This window comes from Ricinus communis, chromosome 8, assembly GCF_019578655.1.
Source record: "Ricinus communis isolate WT05 ecotype wild-type chromosome 8, ASM1957865v1, whole genome shotgun sequence".
Classification (NCBI taxonomy): domain Eukaryota; kingdom Viridiplantae; phylum Streptophyta; class Magnoliopsida; order Malpighiales; family Euphorbiaceae; genus Ricinus; species Ricinus communis.
Window position 1 is genome coordinate 22,709,350 of NC_063263.1, and position 21,797 is coordinate 22,731,146.

The following is a 21,797-nucleotide window of genomic DNA, read 5'->3' on the forward strand; positions in this document are numbered from 1 at the left end:
TATTTATCGATTTGGTGTATAGATAGGGATATACAATAAGCACATATAAGAATTTTCCTCAAAAGATAGTGGTATCAGATAGAGAAATTTTTTACTTAAGTTTGGTGTATATCCCTACTTATACACCAAACTGATAGATGATTGATACATATTCATTAATTTTAAATGATAGAGTATGTGTCAATCATCTAAAACTAAAATATAAAACTTTCAAATATATGTGTTGCTCTCGTTTTAGTTACAATGTATAGATGTAAGTCTAGGTACTACATTTTTCATTAATAGTCTATAACTCATGCTCTCATAAATCTAGACAGCACAATGACTTATAGATAAATAATCTTACGACATAAGTAAAGACAATGCCGAATGATATTTGGCAATGCAAAATTACTAATTTCTTCTGTAAACGGAGATCGTAACATAAAGATGAGTTTTGCTTGAACAGGATTTAAGATATCAGTCTCGAATTCTACGCCTAGAAAGCAAGTTAAGAATGGATTTTCAATTGTCTCTTACCAATGAATCACGCGTAGTTGGTGATCTTGTATCAAGCCGGCAAACAAGGTATGTAATATATTCATATCCTGCGTACGAAGTTCCAGAGAAGGTCGAGTTCACAATGAGAAATGTTACGCAAGTGTGGCTTTTCTGTTTTGCTAAGCTGCTATTTTGGCAATGTATATATCATATGACAGTAGCAGAAGACTCAGATTCATTATCAAATGTCAAACCTGATTGCCAAGAAAAGTGTGGAAACGTGAGTGTTTTTTATCCATTTGGAATCGACAATCCAGACTGTGCCTTCAATGAATTCTTCCTGTTGACATGTAATTACAGTTATACTCCTGAGCTGATGATTGGAAATATACCTGTCCTGGATATATCAGTTCAGGAGGGTGTTTTCTCTGTCGACATTGAAAATGCATATGAGTGTTATGATTCTAGATCGGGCCAGATATATTCTTTCGATCAAATCATCACACTAGGAGATGGCCCCTTCAGATTCTCCGATATCCGCAACAAGCTCACAGCCACCGGGTGTGATTCATTGGCCTTCATGACTGACGCTGAGGGGGATTTTGGGAGTGGATGTGTCTCTTTGTGTAATGGACCGGTGAACTTCACTAAAGAAAGTTCGTGCGGAGGTTATGGTTGCTGTCAGACATCCATACCGCAAAGTCTTAAGACACTTAATATCAGCCTTACGAGCCCAAATAGTCGCATGAATGTTTGGGATTTCAACCCATGTGGATTTGCGTTCTTGGCTGATCAGAGGAATTTCAATGTTTCAAATTTGAATCTAACTTATTCAGAAGATGAATTCATAAGTTCCACATCTGTAATTGAATGGGTCGTGGAAGAAAAAACCTGTGGAGATGCTAATAAGTCAGATTCTTATGCTTGTCGTCGTAATACTGATTGCATCTACTCCGAGAATGGCCAAGGATATCGTTGCTCATGCAAGGAAGGATTTGCAGGAAATCCATATATTGAAGGATGCGAAGGTAGGTGTTCTATCGGTTTTGTAGGGGGGAGATTATATGGAATGGGATTGGTACTAGCTTCTAGATAGTCCATCCTTAAGCAGATCAAATTTCCCATTTTCTTTCAGTAAAAGTATTATCATATATATTATGTTACAGATATCGATGAATGCAACGATCCGCTGAAGTACCCTTGCCAAGGTACTTGCAAGAACACATTTGGGAACTACACATGCAGCTGCCCGCTTGGGATGCGTGGGGATGGTAAAGTCGGCTGTCGAGGATTTCGAATTACTGCACTTGCCACAGGTAACATCTTCGATTTCATGTGTCAGTTAATTAGCAAGCCATCGATCATATGATATTTTGATCATATGTTCTATAGCCTACTAAGATGTTTCCTTGCTTTCAATTCTTAATAGATATATTATATATACACATTTACTACAGTTGTTGGAGCATTCATATTCGCTGCAATTATTGGTCTTTTGGTTGTAATCATATGGAAGAAGCACAAAAAGCAGAAAAACTTTCTTGAAAACGGAGGTGTGTTGTTGAAGCACCAAAGAGTAAGGATCTTCAAGGAGGCAGAGCTTGCAAAAGCTACCAATTATTATACCACCAGTAATTTTCTTGGCGAGGGAGGATTTGGATGTGTTTACAAAGGAGTTTTAGCAGACGGTACTCAAGTTGCAGTGAAGAGGCCTAAGGATATAGAGAAGATGAAAATGAATCAAGAGTTTCAGAAAGAAATTGGCATTGTTTCACAAGTCAACCATATCAATGTTGTTAAGGTCTTAGGCCTATGTTTGGAAACCAATGTCCCATTGTTGGTTTACGAGTTCGTATCAAATGGAAATCTGTATCAACATATTCATCAAAAGAGGTCTCAATTGTTAACAGCTTGGAAAAATATTCTGAGGATCGCTGCAGAAACTGCACTTGCACTTGATTATTTGCATTCTTTAGCGAACCCTCCAATCATACATGGAGATGTGAAGTCAGCAAACATACTCCTAGATGAAAATTACACTGCCAAGGTATCCGATTTTGGAGCTTCAGTGCTAATTTCCTCAAATCAAACTGATATGGCTACAAAAATTCAAGGGACTTTTGGCTATTTAGATCCAGAGTATCTTATGACAGGTAATTTAACTGAAAAGAGTGATGTATACAGTTTTGGGGTTGTTCTTGTAGAACTCCTGACAGGGGAGAAACCAAACTCTAATCCGAAATCTGGTGAGAAGAATAACATCATTCAGTATTTTCTCTCATCACTTGAAAACGGCGATCTAAATCAGATACCTTGTTTTGAGATAACTAGTAAAGAAGAAATGGAAGAGATCGAAGTTTTTGCAGAGCTTGCAAAACAATGTCTACGCAGCAGTGGCATCAAAAGGCCAACCATGAATGAAGTTGCTCATGAACTTGTCAGGTTGAGAAAGCTCCATGAGAGTTCATGGTCTCAGCATAATAGTAATGAGACGGAGCACTTATTACAAGATGATTCATCATCCTTTTTTGTTGACATTGGAAAATTGAATCTGCAAGAAGTTCTTAGTGTCAAAGCAAATGACATCGAGTACCCTACTGATAGCCGTTGAATGGGGTTACTATTTAATTTCATGTTCTCTGTACCGTGTATTTGCTGATGTGCAAGACTGATATTGTATTAGCTGTTCTCGCAGTGTCTGTATGACATACAGTTTGCTGCTTCTTTCAAGTATTTTCCCCTTCAAAAATTAATTAATAAACTTTGGGTTATAAGAAAATATTGTGTCATATAGTTGATGATAACTTCTTGTATTTATTTTTCTTTCTTTCTTCTTCACTCATTTCAGCTCAGCAATGCCATTAGGCAGGCAACAGTAGAGTGCTCACTGTCGGTTAACTGAAACATTTGGAATTATCTTTTGGAACCTAATCATTGTTGTCAGCATGAAATTTCTTTCTTCTTTTGATTTTTATCGGTTGAAGTTGATAAGTTCTTTTAGGTTTTTTATTCAACTGAATTTAATTATAATGTTTGTATAAACTTTTTAATTTTCTCCAATAAAAGAAAACATCTTGGATAATGGTAATTTCTAGAAATTCATTTCTTTAACATGTTCTGTTATTCCTTATATTGTTTTAAGATGTTCTATTATTCTTATCACTCTATACGTATTCTGTTAACAATATCTGTATAAATTAAAGGTGCTAGATTATATATATATATATAAGAGTTAGAATAATGTAAAATTAGATTTAGATCTTTGGTTGCTTTGGCATTTATATTTATATTATATGTTTCAGCTTTATCTACATGTAAATTTAAATAATAGAGACCATTAATTAAAGTACCATATGCAATACATTCATTTCCAAAATGAACTTGGCAAACATCATTTGCAAACTTAAATTCATAATTCTTAACTTCTAAAGCAGAAAGTTAAATGATGTTTCTATATGCATTGGGTACATATAAGCAGTCCTCTAATATTAATTTATATCTAGTAGACAAAATAACAAAAACAATTCCTATGGCGACTGTAGCAACACTTGCTCCATTCCCAATCTTTAGAACTATATGATCCTTCTTAAGGATCCTACTTGCTGCCAGATCCTGCGTAGAACTACAAACATGAGTACTAGCACTATAATCTAACACCCAAGGATTAGATGATGATGAACCAAATGAAAAATAAGACTCAGAAACACAAAAGATAATAGTACCTTCACCTTCTTTGACTTTTAAGAATTTCAAATACTCAGCATAATTGCGTTTCTAGTGTCCTTCCTTTTGACAAAAGAAACACTTCCATTTATCATTAGACTCTTTCTTGCCCTTTCTTGTGCCTCTAGCCTTAAAGACCATACTAGTGGGTTTAATCGCAAATTTGCTTTTGCCTTTTTCTTCGGCTTAGTCCCACTAGTTAATCAAAGATAAAAGCAATCTCCTTACCTTTACCCTGCATAGTTCCCTAAGCTGTCACTATTTGATTAAGGAGCTCAACTAGTGTACACTCAATTTTTTTCATATGAAAATTCATAATGAACGTGAAAAGGGAATCAAGCAATGACTGTAGTATGAAATCAGTCTGTGGATCTATATCTATTGAGAAATTGAAAACATCAAGACACTCAATCAAATTGATCATTTTAAGTACATGTGTTGACACATTAGCACCCTCAGCCATCTTAGACCCGAACAACTACTTTGATATCTGATATCTAACAGTTCTGCTCTATTCACCATATAACTCTTGAAGGTGAAGAATGATGCTAGCAGCATCAGTTATCTTGTCATGTTGTCTCTTCAGCTCATTAGTCATGGAAGCTAGGGTATAACACCAAGCCCCTGCAGGAAGGGGACTGGGAACGCTGGTATTAAGGAGATAAGCAATGCATTCAGAATTGAGAACTATTCTTAAATTTTTAAGCCAGTCAATAAAATTCGGTCCAGTCAACCGTTAGCATCAAATATGCTCGAAGTGGATTGAAGGGGCCCATTTTAACTTTGCAAAGAATAGTAGATTATTAGTGACTTGTTATGTAATTTCATTTTGATTTTGGTCTTTAAATCAAAATGATGACTCCCACTAACTTAGCGAATCTCATACTTCTTAGTGAGAAACAAAATTCATGGTTGGTAGATTTCTAGCGGGTGATTGTTTCTTACCAAATTTTAGTATCCCTCACGTTTCATCGATTATTGGGTTAGTGAAATTTTATAAGTAAATATCTCATATTATATGCATCTCATGCATGATCCAATCATTTACACTTTAGCTCCTAGTACTTTGAACCTCACATTTGGTCGATTATTGCTCCATTGTACATAGTTAAGTCAAGCTCACTATCCAATAAATATAATTGCAATATTAGAACCTCATATTGAGTCAACATATTGGCCACTAATAGTAATTATAATTATAATATCAAATACTTAATAAATTTCAACAGATTTATTATATGATCTTTCATAACTTTCACAGTTCGTCCATGATAGATTATTAAGATCATAAATATCTTTGAATTTTACATAGTGGAGAGCCATGATATCAATTTTCCAAATCATGCCATGTATCAACTTAATATTAATTGGAAGATTTTAGTCTTTATTAGGTCTCACCAGTATACATCCATTTTTAAACATACATCCCATGCATATCAAAGCGGATAAATAAAATCATATGATTAAGGGCTATCTATTCTAATTTAATTCAAGAGCCATAAATTAAATTTGGACACCTAGGGTTATAATAAATTACAAGAAAATCAAAAGCCTAAATCAAATCATGAGGATTCAGTTTTCTTGCATTTTAGATGATCTGGTTTCCTTTTGATTCTTGAATTTTTAAATTTCTTCACTTGTAACACTTTACAATTTATAAATCTTAACAATACCAAGGTCAAATAAGATTACAAAATCAAAGAGGACCAAAATAATTCATTACAACCTTAATGTAAATAATTAAATCTACAAACCAAATGAATAGATCAAAGAAACACTTCAAATGGATTCCTAAGCCCAAAATCATCCTACATGCAATTAAATTAACTTTTTCTCTCAAATTATCATTGAATTCTTAAAAATCCTCAACTATCAATAGGTTAGATTTGATACCACTATTGAAAAAACACATGCAGTGGTGCAGCGAAAGCTCTAAACATTTTACATCTCATAGAAATTAAAGCAACAAGTTGTAATTGAGGATTTAAGTTGAGAAAAGGAAATAACTTTCTTTTATGAATATAAAGAACATAAAGAAAAAGACTACAACCTTTGAAGAGAAGAATTCAATTCTTGATTGTTGATGATGTTTTTGTTAGAAAATCAAATAGAGATTCACAATTGCAAATACTCTAGATTATCTCATACAACCAACCTCAAGCAAAACTATTCAATCCTTGAAGATGAAGAACTCCTTCTACACTCTCAAGTTTCCTACTATAATAACCTTGTTATGATAGTTGTACAAACACATTTCATTACAAACTCTTTTGTGATGACATGTGTCAAGCAATATTGACACATTTTATCATAAAACTTTTTTGTGATGACACGTGTCAAACTGATTTCTTAACATATGTCATCATAAAAACCTTTTACTAATGATACGTATCAAGCTGCTTTCTTAACATATGTCATCATAAAACTATTTTTTGATGACACGTGTCCAGATGCTTTCTCTACACATGTCATCGTAAACCCTTTTATGATGACACGTGTTAAGCTACTTTCCCAACACATGTCATCATAAAACTATTTTATGTTGACACGTGTCCAGATGCTTTCTCTACACATGTCATCATAAATCTTTCTATGATGATACGTGTCAAGCTGTTGTACAAATACATGTCATTACAAACTCTTTTGTGATGACATGTGTCAAGCTCCTTCAATATATAATACTTATATATTATACATTATTATTAGTTAGATATTTACGAACTTTAACTTCGGAAGATGCTACTGTTCCTACTCAAGGTACAAGTCAAGTCTATCGCCGTACTTGAGTTGATCTTAACGTGTGTGACTTTCTAGGTTTATTATTAATTACCAATGGGAATTTAATGTTAAACTCCTTAATGTTAATTAAAACACTTTAATCAACTAAAGGAACAATTAAATAATTGTCCCTCAATTGCTCCTATAAATTGTAAGTGACGTTTAGCAACATATTATAATTACTCAATTAATAATAAAGGCATTGATCATCCATGAACCGTTTATTTATAGTTATCGTGTAATTAAATCCTTCCATTAAACAATATCCCGATCAACTAAGAATCATGGAATAGTCAAATCTACTAACTTGATTCTATGACCGAATCCAAGATACATATGGACTAAATATGATTAATGCGAAAACCCTTTTTCTATTATCATAATTATCTCAGCCAAGGATTTCTTAGTCAAGATGTTATCGAATTGCATAAAATATTCTCCTCATTTACTCAAGGCAATGGATTCCTTGTTGATGAACACCTGCCTCCATGCATATGCAACTGGAGCCACTATCTGCAAGTACCCATTCAAGGTACGAATGGATACCTAAAGCATAAGCAAATTCCAATTACATATTCATGAGACAACTCTATTAGTTCAGGTCTGAGGATTAGTTACACCATCATAACTTAATAATGAATTAGTGACTTAAGTAAATCATTCATATGATTCATTATTAACTTAATAACTCATATTAAATGGCATGAGACTCACCATCCTATATATATTAGTTACTCATACTAATTATAGGGTTTAACGCATTATGTTGGTCTTCTGGATTAAAGATGTCCAATATTTAATCCTACGACTAAAAACTATTTTATAATATTTATTCTAAAGATCATCCACCACTCATATTTTCAACTCTTTAGAATGGAGTCTTTAATAAATATTATTGGACTCATCTAATAATTATATTACTATAAAAATAAATGATAGACAACTGCCATTAATAAAAAAAAGATTCATTACAAAATTATATCATATTGTATTAACCAAAAAACAAAAATTCAATTGACTTTTAGTATATACATTTAACATACTGAAGTGAAAGAAGATTTAAAAGAAAAATAAAAAAGAGAATAGAACTTGATCATATGATAGCCCATAAAAAAGAAATGAAAAAGAGAGTATACAATATTTTTGAAAAAATGATTCATATATATTTAAAAAAAAAAAAGAACATATAGTATAAATAATATTATATTAAAAATAATATTTTATATAATTTCTTTTAAAATTAATATTTTTAGCATATTTAGAAGTAAGAATTAATATAAAGTTATAAATCATTCATATTATTAATAAACTCAATCCTATAAATAATCTACCTCATATTTCGTATTTTAGATATCATATATTAAAAAATAAGGACTCTGCTGCTGTCTCATTTACTTGCATAAAAAATAAAAACTGACTTAAAAGTGACCTATAATAAAAGGTCATTTCTAGATGCATCAGTACATCACGTGTATTGTAGAAAAAAAAAACACAGTGAACACCACAGCTGCACCATCAATAATACACCATGCGATACCGTACTCTTTTCTAATAAAAATATATTACATTTAGTTTTAAAAAGAATTTAACAAATATGCACATAAATTTTAAAAAAATTTAAAACGCATGCATATAATTTTAAATATCTATTCAACTATATATATATATATATATATATATATATATATTATATTATATTAACAAATGAATGTGCTTATATTTATATTCATTACCAAAATTAAATCCTTTATAATGCTTTGAGATTCTATTAATGTATGTGTCTTTCTTATCTTATATGACACTTGTATTTTATAAAAAATTTAAGATTTGTTGATCTAAGAATCGATTAATCTCTATTTTAATCTTAACACTCAAATTCAATATTGCTAAATTAAAGGTTCAAGTATTAAGCAAGAGTGTCTTAAGCTTTCAAGTAAGGATTGTAAAAAATCTTATAAAATGCGAGTACACTTTTCATGTGGTCAAGTTGACCATCCACGTGGAAAGGAACTCCTAATAGAATGCAAGAAACTTGAAGACACCTAGCAGTCAACAAGTCCTCATTGCCGTAAGGGCGAGGACGGCCTACTTCGAGGTAAAAGCACTGAAGTGGCAGTAGAGTACGGGACGAGAAGCGCAAGGGGCCTCTAGGCTCGCCCAAGGCAGGCAAGAGCGCACTTCTATAGCGCTGGGATGGTTTTTGCATTTAATATTGAGTTAGTGACTGTTACAAATACAACCGCTTCTATAGAGCCACGTGTTAAGAGTCATTGAAGTTCTAACGATTATTTTCAGAAAGCGCGAGGGCACTTTTTAGGCAGAAAGTAACTTTTGCCAAATTATCAAGATTTGCATTAAATGAGCTATGAGCTATTTGTAACGACTCTTTGAGGGTTGAGATGAGTATAAATATCCCTCATAAAGAGTTTAGATGTATGTGTGTGAATTTATTAGTGCCCAAACTCTTGCAAGTTTATTTCTCAACTTTCTACACTTAAATTCTTTCTTTGTATAGTATATTAACTTGAATCTCTTTATTCAACTAAAATAAAGGTTTATTATGTGAGTCTAGGTATTAGAAATACAAGAAATTAGTTGTTGAGTAACTATTAATACTCAAGTACAATTTATTTCTCAACTTTCTACACTTAAATTCTTTCTTTGTATAGTATATTTAGTTGAATCTCTTTATTCAACTAAAACAAAGGTTTATTGTGTGAGCCTAGGTATTAAAAATACAAAAAATTGGTTATTGAGTAACCATTAATACTCAAGGGTTTAAGAAACTTAGTGAGGGATTAGTTCACTAAGGGAAGAGACTTAGTGTTAGCCTTTTGAAAATATTAAGTTGTTGGGTGAGCTTGCTAAAAATTCAAAGTTGTAATCAAATTGATTATAATGGAATACTCAAGTATGATCTTGAAGAGTGGATGTAGGAAGGTTTGTTCCCAAACCACTATAAACCTTTGTGTCAATCTTTCTAATCCTAATCTCTTCCAAACCCCTCAATTTTCTTTAACATTCTTGTATCTTTCAAACTTTGAATATTTTTCGCGATTTAAGGTCACTAATTCAACTCCCTTCTTGGTTCAAATGGACAACAAAAAAGTCATATTTTTAATTTTATGTATTTTCAATTTTAAGCATGTGTTTTTTAATTTGGGTGAGCTTGCTAAAAATTGAAAGTTGTAATCAAATTGATTATAGTGGAATACTCAAGTATGATATTGTAGAGTAGATGTAGGGAGGTTTGTTCTCAAACCACTACAAACCTTTGTGTTAATCTTTCTAATCCTAATCTCTTCCAAACCCCTCAATTTTCTTTAACATTCTTGTATGTTTCATACTTATTTTTCGCGATTTAAGGTTACTAATTCAACTCCCTTCTTGGTTCTAAAGGACAACAAAAAAGTCATATTTATAATTTTATGTATTTTCAATTTTAAGCATGTGTTTTTCAAATCATAATAAATTTATATATGTATTTTTGTTCATTTGTAAAAGATAGTATGTAACTATAATCAAATAGTCTTATTCTACAAAAGCCACATAAAAAAATTGAAGCCACATTAATAGATTTTGACGTACTATATATATATATATTTACTAGTTTATTAAAAATATATATATTTAAAGTTGAAAATATAACAATAGTTTTTTGTATAAAGTTAATGATAATCTTGAAATGATATAAAATTATTAGAAAGCATAGTAAAATAAAAAAGTATTACAACAATTCATCATTTCTTTTAAATAATTTCTAAAAGACGAGAAATTTTAAAGGAAATTTTTTTTCTAAAATCTATATATTTAAATTATTTTTTACTTGTCAAACAATGAATTTTAGTTAAATACATAAATTTTATAAAATTTGTCATTAAAAATCTCTCAACCTAATAACGACCTTTTAATTGATTGAAAGTGTTGAAGACCGAGTTGATAAATTAACGTATATTATCTTTTCAAGGCATGATTTTACTTATATAGAAAAATTCTATTTCTTTTTGAGTTTTCAGTTTATCTAAATAACTTAATTGAAAAGTGCATTATTTATATGTCACATGAATTCCAAATTGTTTCAAATGGATGTAAAAAGTGTATTTTTAAATGGATTTATTGAGGAGGAAGTCTATGTTGAGCAACCTCAAGGCCTTGAAAGTCATAAATTTTTCCTAATCATGTTCTCAAACTATATATAGCCTTATATGGATTGAAACAAACCCTTAGAGCTTGGTATAAAAGGCTTAGTTTATTTTTAATTGAAAATAGATTTTTAAAAGGAAATTTTATACTACACTATTTGTAAAGAAACACAAGAATGATATTCTAATTGTTCAAATTTATGTTAATGACATTATGTTTGATGCTACTAATGAGTTGCTTTGTGAGGATTTTGCTAAGTGTATAACTAGGAAATTTGAAATGAGCATGATAGGAGAGCTCACATTCTTTCTTGGTCTTCAAATCAAGCAGAGCAAGGATGGAATCTTTATCAACCATCCAAGTATACAAAAGAACTCTTAAAGAAGTTTGAGATGGATGGTTGCGTAGTAGCAAAGGGTCTCATGAGTGTAATAACTAAATTAGACAAAGATGAGAGGGTAAGAGCGTTAATGAAAATCTCTATAGAGGTATGATCATGTCACTTTTATATTTTACCGCTTCTAGACCCGATATCATCTATACTGTTTATCTATGTGCTAAATTTTAATCTTATCTTAAAGAGTCTTATTTGAGTGTCATCAAAAGAATTTTAAAATATTTGCATAGTACCTTGCATCTAGGTCTTTGATACCCTAGAGAAACATCTTTTGACATTATAGGTTATTCGGATGCCGATTATGCGAGAAGTCTATTAGATAGAAAGAGCACTTCTGGAATTTGTCACTTGTTAGGTGAATGTTTAGTTTTTTAGTTTAGCAAGAAACAAGTTTCAGTTGCTCTCTCCATCGCAGAAGCCAAGTATATGGCGACGGGTTGTTGTTGCACACAAATCCTTTGGATGAAGCAACAATTAAGAGATTATGGGAGAAAGGTTGATCAAATTCTTATAAAGTGTGACAACACTAGTGCCATAAATCTCTCTAAGAACCCCATTCAACACTCTAGGAGTAAACATATAGATATTAGGCATTATTTTTTTAGGGATCATGTGCAAAATGGTGATATCGTTTTAGAATTTACTGATACAACTAACCAATTGGCCGATGTTTTCACTAAACCTCTTAATTAGGAGAGTTTAGTTATATAAAAAAAGAATTAGGAATGATTAATGGAAGCACTCTAGGTTAGTCTTTTTGTACAAATTTTCTTAACTCTCAATTCATGATATGTTTTAGCAAATTCTTATATGAAGTTATCTCATTTGCATCTCTATTTTGGTACTAAAATTTCATTTCGTATATGAGGTGCTCTCTTACTCACTATGATATTTTAATACTCTCAAAGAAAAGTTATGCTCAACCCTAATCTTACATGAAATTTAAAAAATTTGCATTTATTTTAAAAAGTGCGCTCGTGATTCAGAAGAGCACTCGTGCTTTATAGGTGACCTCTAAAGCCCAACCACAGTTCCTAAAAAACATAGTCGTTATGACTAATTTTCCAATAGAGTGATCGTGATTCTCAAGTGCGCCCACGCTTCTCTTTATTTTCAGCAAAAAGTTAGCCGTTAAAAAATATTTGAAAACGATTTTAAATTCAAATCTAGCCGTGTCTAGCCATTTTTATCTCCTTTAAGGCTATATAAGACATATTCTTTAGGGTTTCATTACCTTTTGCATACATTGGCATTCTTCAAAAACTCTTTCTTTCTCTTCTTCAAATCTTAAAAAACCTTCTTCAAATTTATCCATATCAATCATGAGGTCAAGAAAAGTTGTTGGGAGTGGTTCTTCTTCCTCTAAATTCATTTTAGAAAGAATGAAAGGTGTTGATGATAAGGCAAAGACAAAATTCATGACAATAGAAAGGAAAGAGATTCAAGCAAATTGATTCCTTAATGAGGAAGCTCTTATCAAGCTTGACATTTCTGAAGAGGTACATTCCTTCCTAGAAAATGTAGGTTTAGGAGAATTTTTCCTACCCCAATCCTTAGACTTAGGATATGAAAATCTTATTAAGGAGTTTCTTTCTACCCTAGTAATCAACAAAAAAGGGGATGAGGATGAATACTATGGAATAGAATTTAGGCTCTTTTGGAAGAAAAAGACCCTTACTAGATCTCAATTCTCCTTCATATTTGGATTCCAAGAGAGAAGCCATCTATCCATCATAGAAAAATTTGTTGAAATGCCTCTCTTTCCTTTATAATTTTTGAGACAAATATCCACTAAAGACACACACTCCAAAGAATTCCTATCAAAAGATCTTGAATTTTTAGTTCATTATATTATGCATAGGATGATAGCCACTAACATCCATGCAAGAAACAATGGGATTGAAAAAGTGCCTCAAAAAGATCTTTTCTTCCTCTATGCAATGATTAATGATAAGCGAATTCTCACTTCTAAATTCGTCCTTGATCATCTTCTTCATCTTAGAAACACTCAAAAAGGTGCAATTCTTGTCTCTTCTCACATCACAAAAATTGCCAAGCACTTTCAAGTTCTTTCTCCTCTCAATAAAACCTTCCTTACTTCTCCTATTTCACTTATCTCTTTAGGTCTACCTTCTTTGAGCATGCAAAAATCATAAGACTTGGGTCTAAATGGGAAGTTGATGGTGAATTCTTTCTTATCATTGGGGAATATATCGATAATAGGAAGAAGAGGAAAAAGGATCATAGAGTGTCAAGTGAACCCATTCCCTTTATCTTTCATGGCCAGCCCTTCCTTTCCTTTGATGAAAAGGTTCTAAAGCAAATGGAGAGGACTTGGAACTATCTTCATTACTTACATATGGATCTAGTGGAGATTCAAATTTCCATAAAACTCCTCATTACCATGTTGAAGATTGGAAAGAAGAAGAAGAAGAAGAAGAAGAGGTTCTAATTCTCCCTCTTCAAGCTAGTACAAGTGGAGGAGGCAAAGGAAATGAAGTTATGATTGTATAAGAAGAAGAAGAACAACATAAAGAAGAACAAGAAGATTAATCTCTTTATTTTCTTTTCTTTTTCTATTCTTTTTGTTTTATTTTCAACATTTTGTTATCTTATGCATTAATTTATCATGTTGATCATACATCTTTCAAGTAATAAGATTATTCTTGCCTTAGCTTTATGATTTTTTCTCTTAATTATTTCTTGGATATTCTTTTTCATTTTGCTAAAGGGGGAGAAGTTGTATAATCTTAAAAATTGTTTTAGAAAAGTGCAAAGAATTAAGGGGGAGAAAACAAGGGAAAACTACATGGAAAATACTCAAACTTATTCCATATCTAACCAATTGCACTTATATATGATGAATTTTGTATTTTTAATCAATTTGGTTATCAAAATAAAAAAGGGGGAGATTATTGACCTAAGAGTCAATTAATCTCTATTTTGATCTTAATAGCCAAATTGAATATTGCTAGCATTATGTTTGAGTGTCTATATGGTAGTGCATTAAAATATTTCAGATTGGCTAAAATTTTTTTAAATTTCAAGAATGTATTGTAAAAAGATCCAAAAAGCACGAGGCCGCCTTTAGAGCGCGGGGTCGCTTTTTCATATGGTCAAAATCAAATAAGACTTTGAAAATTTCATCTGACATCTTACCAATGAAAAAGTGATAGCTGGCAGTCAAAGAGTCAAATTCTCAAAAAGCGCGAGGGAGCTCTAATTTGAAGCATAAGACTCAAAATGACAGTTCATTCCATGATGAGAAGCATGAGGGCACTATTGAGCGCAAGGGTAGTTTTCACAATTAATGCAATGTCAATGATTCTTGTGATATCAACCACCAAGTTAGAGCCACATGTCTCAAGCCGTTGGAGCCCCAAAGTTGCTTTTTAGAAAGCGCGATGGTGCTTAGGAAGCACGCAAGAGCTTTTATCAACTATAGATAACTTTTTGTCAAGTCAATTAATTTGCATTAAATGAGTTTGGGACCCTTTGTAACGTCTCTAAGAGGTAGATATGAGTATAAAAACTCCTCATAAAGACTTAAGAAGTAAGTGTGTGATTGTATCTTGTCTAAACTCTTGCAAATTTATTTCTCAATTTTCTACACTTAATTTTTTTCTTTATATAGTGTATTAATTTGAATCCTATTATCCAACTAAAACTCTAAAAAGTTATTGTGCGAGTATAGGTATTAAAAACACAAGAAATTAGTTGTTGAGTAATCATCAGTACTCAAGGGTTAAGGAACTTAATGAGGGATTAGTTCACTAAGGGAAGAGGTTTGGTGTTAGCCTTGAAAAACACCAAGTTGTTGGGTGATCTTATAAAATCTAAAGGTTGTAATCTTAAAGATTATAGTGGAATATTCAAGTGTGATCTTGAGGAGTGGATGTTTGTTCCCGAACCACTATAAATCTTTGTATCAATTTTCTTAACTCTAACTCTCTTTCAATTCTCTTTATTATTTCTTAAATCCTTGTGTGTCACCTAAAATTATTCAATTCCACAATTTGAGGTCACCAATTCAATCCCCCTTCTTGGTTTCAAGAGACAATAAAATCAAACTGATAGTAAACAAATATAGCATTTTAAGATAGATTCTAATTCTAATCATGCAATCCTAGAAATCTAATTAAATTAGATAGAAATAAAAATTAATTATATTTTTCTAATCATTTAACTAATCAGATTCAAAATCTATTAAAACCATGTTATCATATTAAAAGCCTTACATGTTCCTAATACCATATTCAAAATCCAATAAATAAAAAATATATTAAATAGAAAGAAATCCTAATCTAATTATTTAAATCATGTTATTCATTCAAAAATAAACCTAATCATGTTTGTAGATTCATAAATGAACATATTAAAAAATAGTAAGGAAAAGGATGTTAATGATATGAATGTAGGGGAATCCTCACATTGTCACTGTAGATAGCTATTTTGCGAGTCCTAGGAGATGTGGAAACAGTTGAATCGAAAATTGGCTGAGAATCCAGTTCTTTTTGAGATCTAAAAAGATTATTGTCATTCTAAGCAAAGGGTTTCCTAGTCTAGGGTTCTTTCTTAGTGACTTCTAAGAAAAACTCTATGTGCTCAAAAGTCTTTATCTCTGAAATAAAATTCTAACGCTGAATAAAAATTGCTAATTAATGAGAGTTTCTAACCCTAAACATAGGGCATATTGTTCTATTTATAGAGCTAGGGTTTGAAAACTCTAAAAATCATAATAATAAACTTTAGTTATTTCAAAGATTTTCTTTTTATCGGTCAATAATATCCAATAATTTTTTTTTAAAATCTCAATAATTATCACATAAACTTTCTAGAAACTTAGTTTTTATATTTTGTGCATTTTAATATAAAAAATACACGTAAAAGGGCGTCAAATTATAAAAAGTTAGCCAATCGACACTCTATAGAGCCGATTGGCTCTATGTAGAGCCGATTCATTTATACGTAGAGTTGATTGGCTTTTTAGGCTAAGAAATTTGGGAAGTTACGACAATTTGGTTCGTAAACTTGTTGAACGACCATTTCAATCCTCAAACTTAATTTTTATGATAATTAAATATAAATTGATTCTAGAAAAGTGATTTTGGTATATTTATTCTCAACCCTAACTTGGATTCGCTCATTCCCAGTCTCTCAAAACTCAAAAAAGATAGTAACTTTCATCATTAGATTTTATGTAATTCCCTCGATATCTAGATCTAGGAAATGGATGCTGACAGAGAGACGAACTGTTTGGCTGTAAAATTAATCTCTAAAAGACCCTTGAACTCGTTTGCTCTTTTAGACACCATGAAAAGATCATGGAAAGCAAGATGAGGATTATTAGCTCAAGAATGGGGTAAGAATTTTTCTTTTTTAATTTCAAAATAAGAGAGAAATGGAATGGGTGCTTAATAATCAACCTTGGCATTTTGATAACCACGTGTTTACTATTAAGAGAATCAGTAGAGAGGAACAACCATCCATTTATGCTTATGTTGTGGCCAGGTTAGCCATTCCCTTTGTCCCTCCTAGAATGAGATTGATGAGATTAATAAGGCAAAACTTCAGTATGGCCCTTAGCTTAAAGCTTCCCCCATTATACGTAGTAGGAAAATGGAGACACTTGTACACCCTTTTAAACCTCAGTCTGCAAAAAACCTTTTCCCTAGACTCTCCAGCGCTACTATCCCATCATTTGATGATATAGATAATGACCTTTCAACCTTTTCAAGAGAATCACCTTCTCTAGTATATCCTACCCCATAACCCTAAAATCACCTTTCTATAGTTCTTACCCTAAATATCAAAATAATCAACGAAACCTATCCTTCCACTATTCCAGTAATATTAGATATCCAATGCCAGCACCCTACTCCTCTTAAAAACTCATATTTTAGAAACTAAATACATTAACCCTTCTCCTCATACGCTGATAGGTCATAAATAGTTATATTTATTGTGTTTAATTTCCTTGAGATTTGGTTGAATAATCTACTTAATTATGGAAATTATGTTTATTCTGACTTAGGTGATGAAATATCAAGGATGGAGCAGAATCCAGCCTAAAGACATGTTTTAAGTCATCATTTATCAGAAACCAAGTCTTTTGGAGGAAGTGCAGAAATCTGCATAGAAGATCACTGTCGAAAAGGCGTGACCACGCCTTACATTATAAGCTCCACGGAAATCATGCGAAGACTCATCGACAAGGCATGACCACGCCTTGCCTTGTGCTAAAAGATGCGAAGGAGAGCTTCAAATTTCGAGTTTTCATTGTGGTGGACCTATCCCTAGTTAATCTCCTCTATTTTTGGAAGTGTTGGATTAATAGAACTTTCTTCCATGTATTTAGGGTTTTAATTTATTTAGATCACTTTTAATCTTATCCTTTCTTGTAGGGATAAGATTAAATAGGAAGCTTATTTTTTTTTATAAGGATTCTATTAGGGTTTAGTGTTTTACTTCCTATATAAGGACAGCTGGAAGTACCTTTAAAGATACATATTCTTATTCTTCTTCTACTCTCTACAATTCTTGTGAATTCTTACTCCACCATGAGTGGCTAAGTTTTTAGTTTCTAATTCAAGAATGAATAAATTCCAATTGTGATTTTGTGAGGTTTTGTGCTTAACAGAATTCTTCTTTAATTCAAGTATTCTTTATTTCTTATTCTTATTATTTATGAATTATTGATATTGATTGAACTAACGACTCAACTTTGATATTGATTTTTCTATTACTAAACTTTGAGTTTGTGATCCGTAATTGTCATGAACGATTGACACAAGTAGCAAGGAGTTGGCTCATGTGTGTGTGATTACGGCTTATTTGAATTACATAGCTTACATGATAGGCTCTAGGGAAATAAAGGAATAAGATTATTTCAATTGCAGTTATCTTAATTAAATTAATGTGGTTTAGTCATTCTCATTATTCTCAATGCTATCATTAAGTTGATATGGAACGCTATCGAGCCCAGTTGACTAATGGTAAGTTTTGATTTGGATGTTGGGTTCGAGTCAATTATATTAGGAGAATTACACTTGTTGCGGCTTTTTCGAATAAGTAGACTAAGTACTTGAATAGAAGAATTGATATTTTAGCCTATGATCATGATTACAATTGGATGGAATTAGCACTCTTGAATTGGAAATTTGTTAAGATTGATTTTATTTACTTTAATATTCAGCCTTTCATCATTTTCTGTTTATTTGTAATTTTGATTCAAACATTCAAAACCCCCCTTTTTATTTTACTTTGAGAAGCTATTCACATTGGTTCTCTTGGGATTCGACCTGGTTTCACTTTTTCTACAAATTAGTTTAAGAAAATCAGTAATTTATTTTGAAGGGCTTCGACAACCCGTTCAAATTTGGCCCCGTCGCCGGGAAACCTATTTTAGTTTCTCATTGATTAATTTATTTGTTTATGACTCGTTCTTCTCAAGATATTGATTTGCAGTTTAATCATGAAATTGAGAAGACAACGCGCCAATTAAGAAAGGAGACTAAGCAAAGAAAAAGTTGTCTCATAGAGGAAATAGATTTAGCTATTGGCGACACATCTATTTTTCAAGAAGTTACAAAAAACATGGCGAACAGAACTCTCAAAGAGCTAGCTGCACCGGATTTAAATCAGCAACCTTTATGCATTACATTTCCTAATATTGCAATTGATTTTGAATTAAAATTTGGTTTAATTCACTTACTCCCTTCTTTTCATGGATGTGCAGGTGAAAATCCTCATAAACACTTGAAAGAATTCTATATTGTATGCTCCGGAATGAAGCCACATGGTGTGACCGAAGAGCAAATAAATCTTAGAGCTTTTCCATTTTCTTTGAAGGATAAAGCAAAAGATTGGCTCTATTATCTACCCTCCGGTTTAATAACAACATGGAATGAGATGAAAAGATTGTTCTTAGATAAGTTCTTCCCTGCAACAAGAACTGCCAACATCAGAAAAGAAATTTGTGGATAACACAGTTCATTGGAGAAACATTGTATGAGTATTGGAAAAGGTTCAAGCAACTGTGTGCTAGCTGCCCCCATCATCAAATTTCTCAGCAACTCTTAATCCAATACTTCTATGAAGGATTATTGCCAATGGATAGGAGTATGATTGATGCAGCAAGTGGTGGAGCTTTGGTAGACAAGACACCTGAAGAAGCCAAACAATTGATTTCGAACATGGCTGAAAATTCTCAGCAATTTGGTACAAGAGCTGATGGAGCTATTATGCGAGTTAATGAGGTAAGCATTAAAAATCTTGAAAATCAAATTTCTGATTTAACTGCTTTGGTTCGTCAAATGGCTGTAGGGCAATTGCAAATGACAAAAGTTTGTGGAATATGCTCAGTTCAAGGACATCCCACCGATATGTGTCCAACATTGCAACAAAACTCGATGCAAGAGGCTAATGCTCTAGGCGGATTTACTAGTCAACCTCAAAGGAAGTATGACCCTTTTTTCCAATCATTATAATCATGGATGGAGAGATCACCCGAATTTGAGCTATGGAAACCAAGGAGGACAACAAAATTATCCTTCCCATAATTTCATTAGACCACTTCAAGTTCTCCAAAAACCTCAAGCTTCAAATTCAGGTATGTCTTTGGAAGATATTGTTCAAAATCTTGCTAACAATGCTCTTCAATTTCAACAGGAAACAAGGTCAAGCATTCAGAGTTTAGGCAATCAAATTACTCAACTGGCTACGTCGGTTAGTAAATTGGAGGCTCAAAATTCTGGAAAACTACCTTCACAACCAGAGATAAATCCAAAGGAGAATGTTAGTGCAATTTATCTTAGAAGTGGAAAGGAAATTCCTTTAGGGTCAATTCCACTTAAGAAAAGTGAACCGAGCAAGGAAAAGGAAGAAGAAGAAGCTTCCTCTAAAGCATCACGAGGGGTAAAATTCGATCCTCCTCTATCTCTTTCATCTCACACTCCATTACCTCCTTCTCCTAGCAGATTAGCTAAGCCAAAAGAAGATGAGCAAGAAAAGGAGATCCTGGATACATTTAGGAAGATGGAGATAAATATCCCATTATTGGATGCTATCAAGAAAATTTCTAAATATGCAAAGTTCTTGAAGGAATTATGCACAAACAAAAGAAGGATGAAGGAAAAGGAGAAAGTGGTGGTAAGTAAGAATGTGTCGGCCATCTTGCAAAAGAATATGCCCGAAAAATGCAAGGATCCAGGTATGTTTTCATTACCTTGTGTTATTGGTAATATGAAAATTGAGCATGCCATGTTAGATTTAGGAGCTTCCATTAATGTCATGCCATTTTCTATCTATCAAGAATTGAAACTAAATAACTTGCAAAAGACTGGTGTAATGATTCAATTAGCTGATCACTCTTATATTCATCCCCTTGGAGTTGTTTAAGATGTTTTGGTGCAGGTTAATGAGCTCATATTTCCTGTCGACTTTTACATTTTGGAAATGGATGGTAATTCCTCATTAAAATCAGCTTCGATTTTATTAGGACGACCATTCATGAAAACTGCTAAGACAAAGATTAATGTAGATGAGGGTACTCTCTCCGTAGAGATTGATGGAGAGATTGTTAAATTTAATATTTTCGATGCAATGAAATATCCTAATAATTTACATTCTCTTTGCCATATTGATGTAATTAATCCAATTGTGCAGGAAGTATTTGCAAAAGAAAATATTAGTGATGAGCAAGAATTAGATGCACAATCTAATTTAGAATTGGAAATTAGAAGCTTGGATTCAGATAAAATTTTCAAACTGAATGGTCATAGATTGAAGATCTTCCATGAGGGTGAAATTGCTTTATATTCCATTAGTTTTCCTTTGGATCACCTCACTTATTTGGATGACTCAAATATTTTATCATTCCGTCGAGCATAACGACGTTAAACAATTGCGCTATTGGGAGGCAACCCAAATACTTGCTTTATTTTTTTATTTTTATTTTTTTTCTTTCACTTAGTTTATTTTGTTTTTAGTTTTTAGTTTTTAGTTTTTAATTTCTTTTATAAAAAAAATTAATTTTTCTTTTTTCTGGCAGGAGAATAATTTCTATAAGGCGTGACCACGCCTTGTTCCCAAACATCTCCTGTTCTCTAAAAAAAAATAAAAAAATAAAAAAATTCTACTGTTACTCTTACAGAAGCTCGCTTCTTACAAGGCGTGACCACGCCTTGTTTCAAGCTGTCTTCTGTTTCGTTTTGAAAAACTGCACCTCAAAATTACAGAAGCTCGCTTCTTACAAGGCGTGACCACGCCTTGTTTC

The 21,797-nt window shown here is 32.2% G+C and overlaps 1 protein-coding gene across 1 annotated transcript; it reads left to right on the forward strand.

Moving 5' to 3' along the window:
* Window positions 1-328: 328 nt before the first annotated feature.
* On the forward strand, window positions 329-3,246 carry LOC8289535 (wall-associated receptor kinase 2). Its single transcript, XM_002527512.2, has 3 exons — window positions 329-1,508; window positions 1,647-1,796; window positions 1,938-3,246. The coding sequence occupies exons 1-3, from the start codon at window positions 497-499 to the stop codon at window positions 3,089-3,091; spliced, it is 2,316 nt and encodes a 771-aa protein (XP_002527558.1). The 5' UTR covers window positions 329-496; the 3' UTR covers window positions 3,092-3,246.
* The last annotated feature ends 18,551 nt before the right edge of the window (window positions 3,247-21,797 follow it).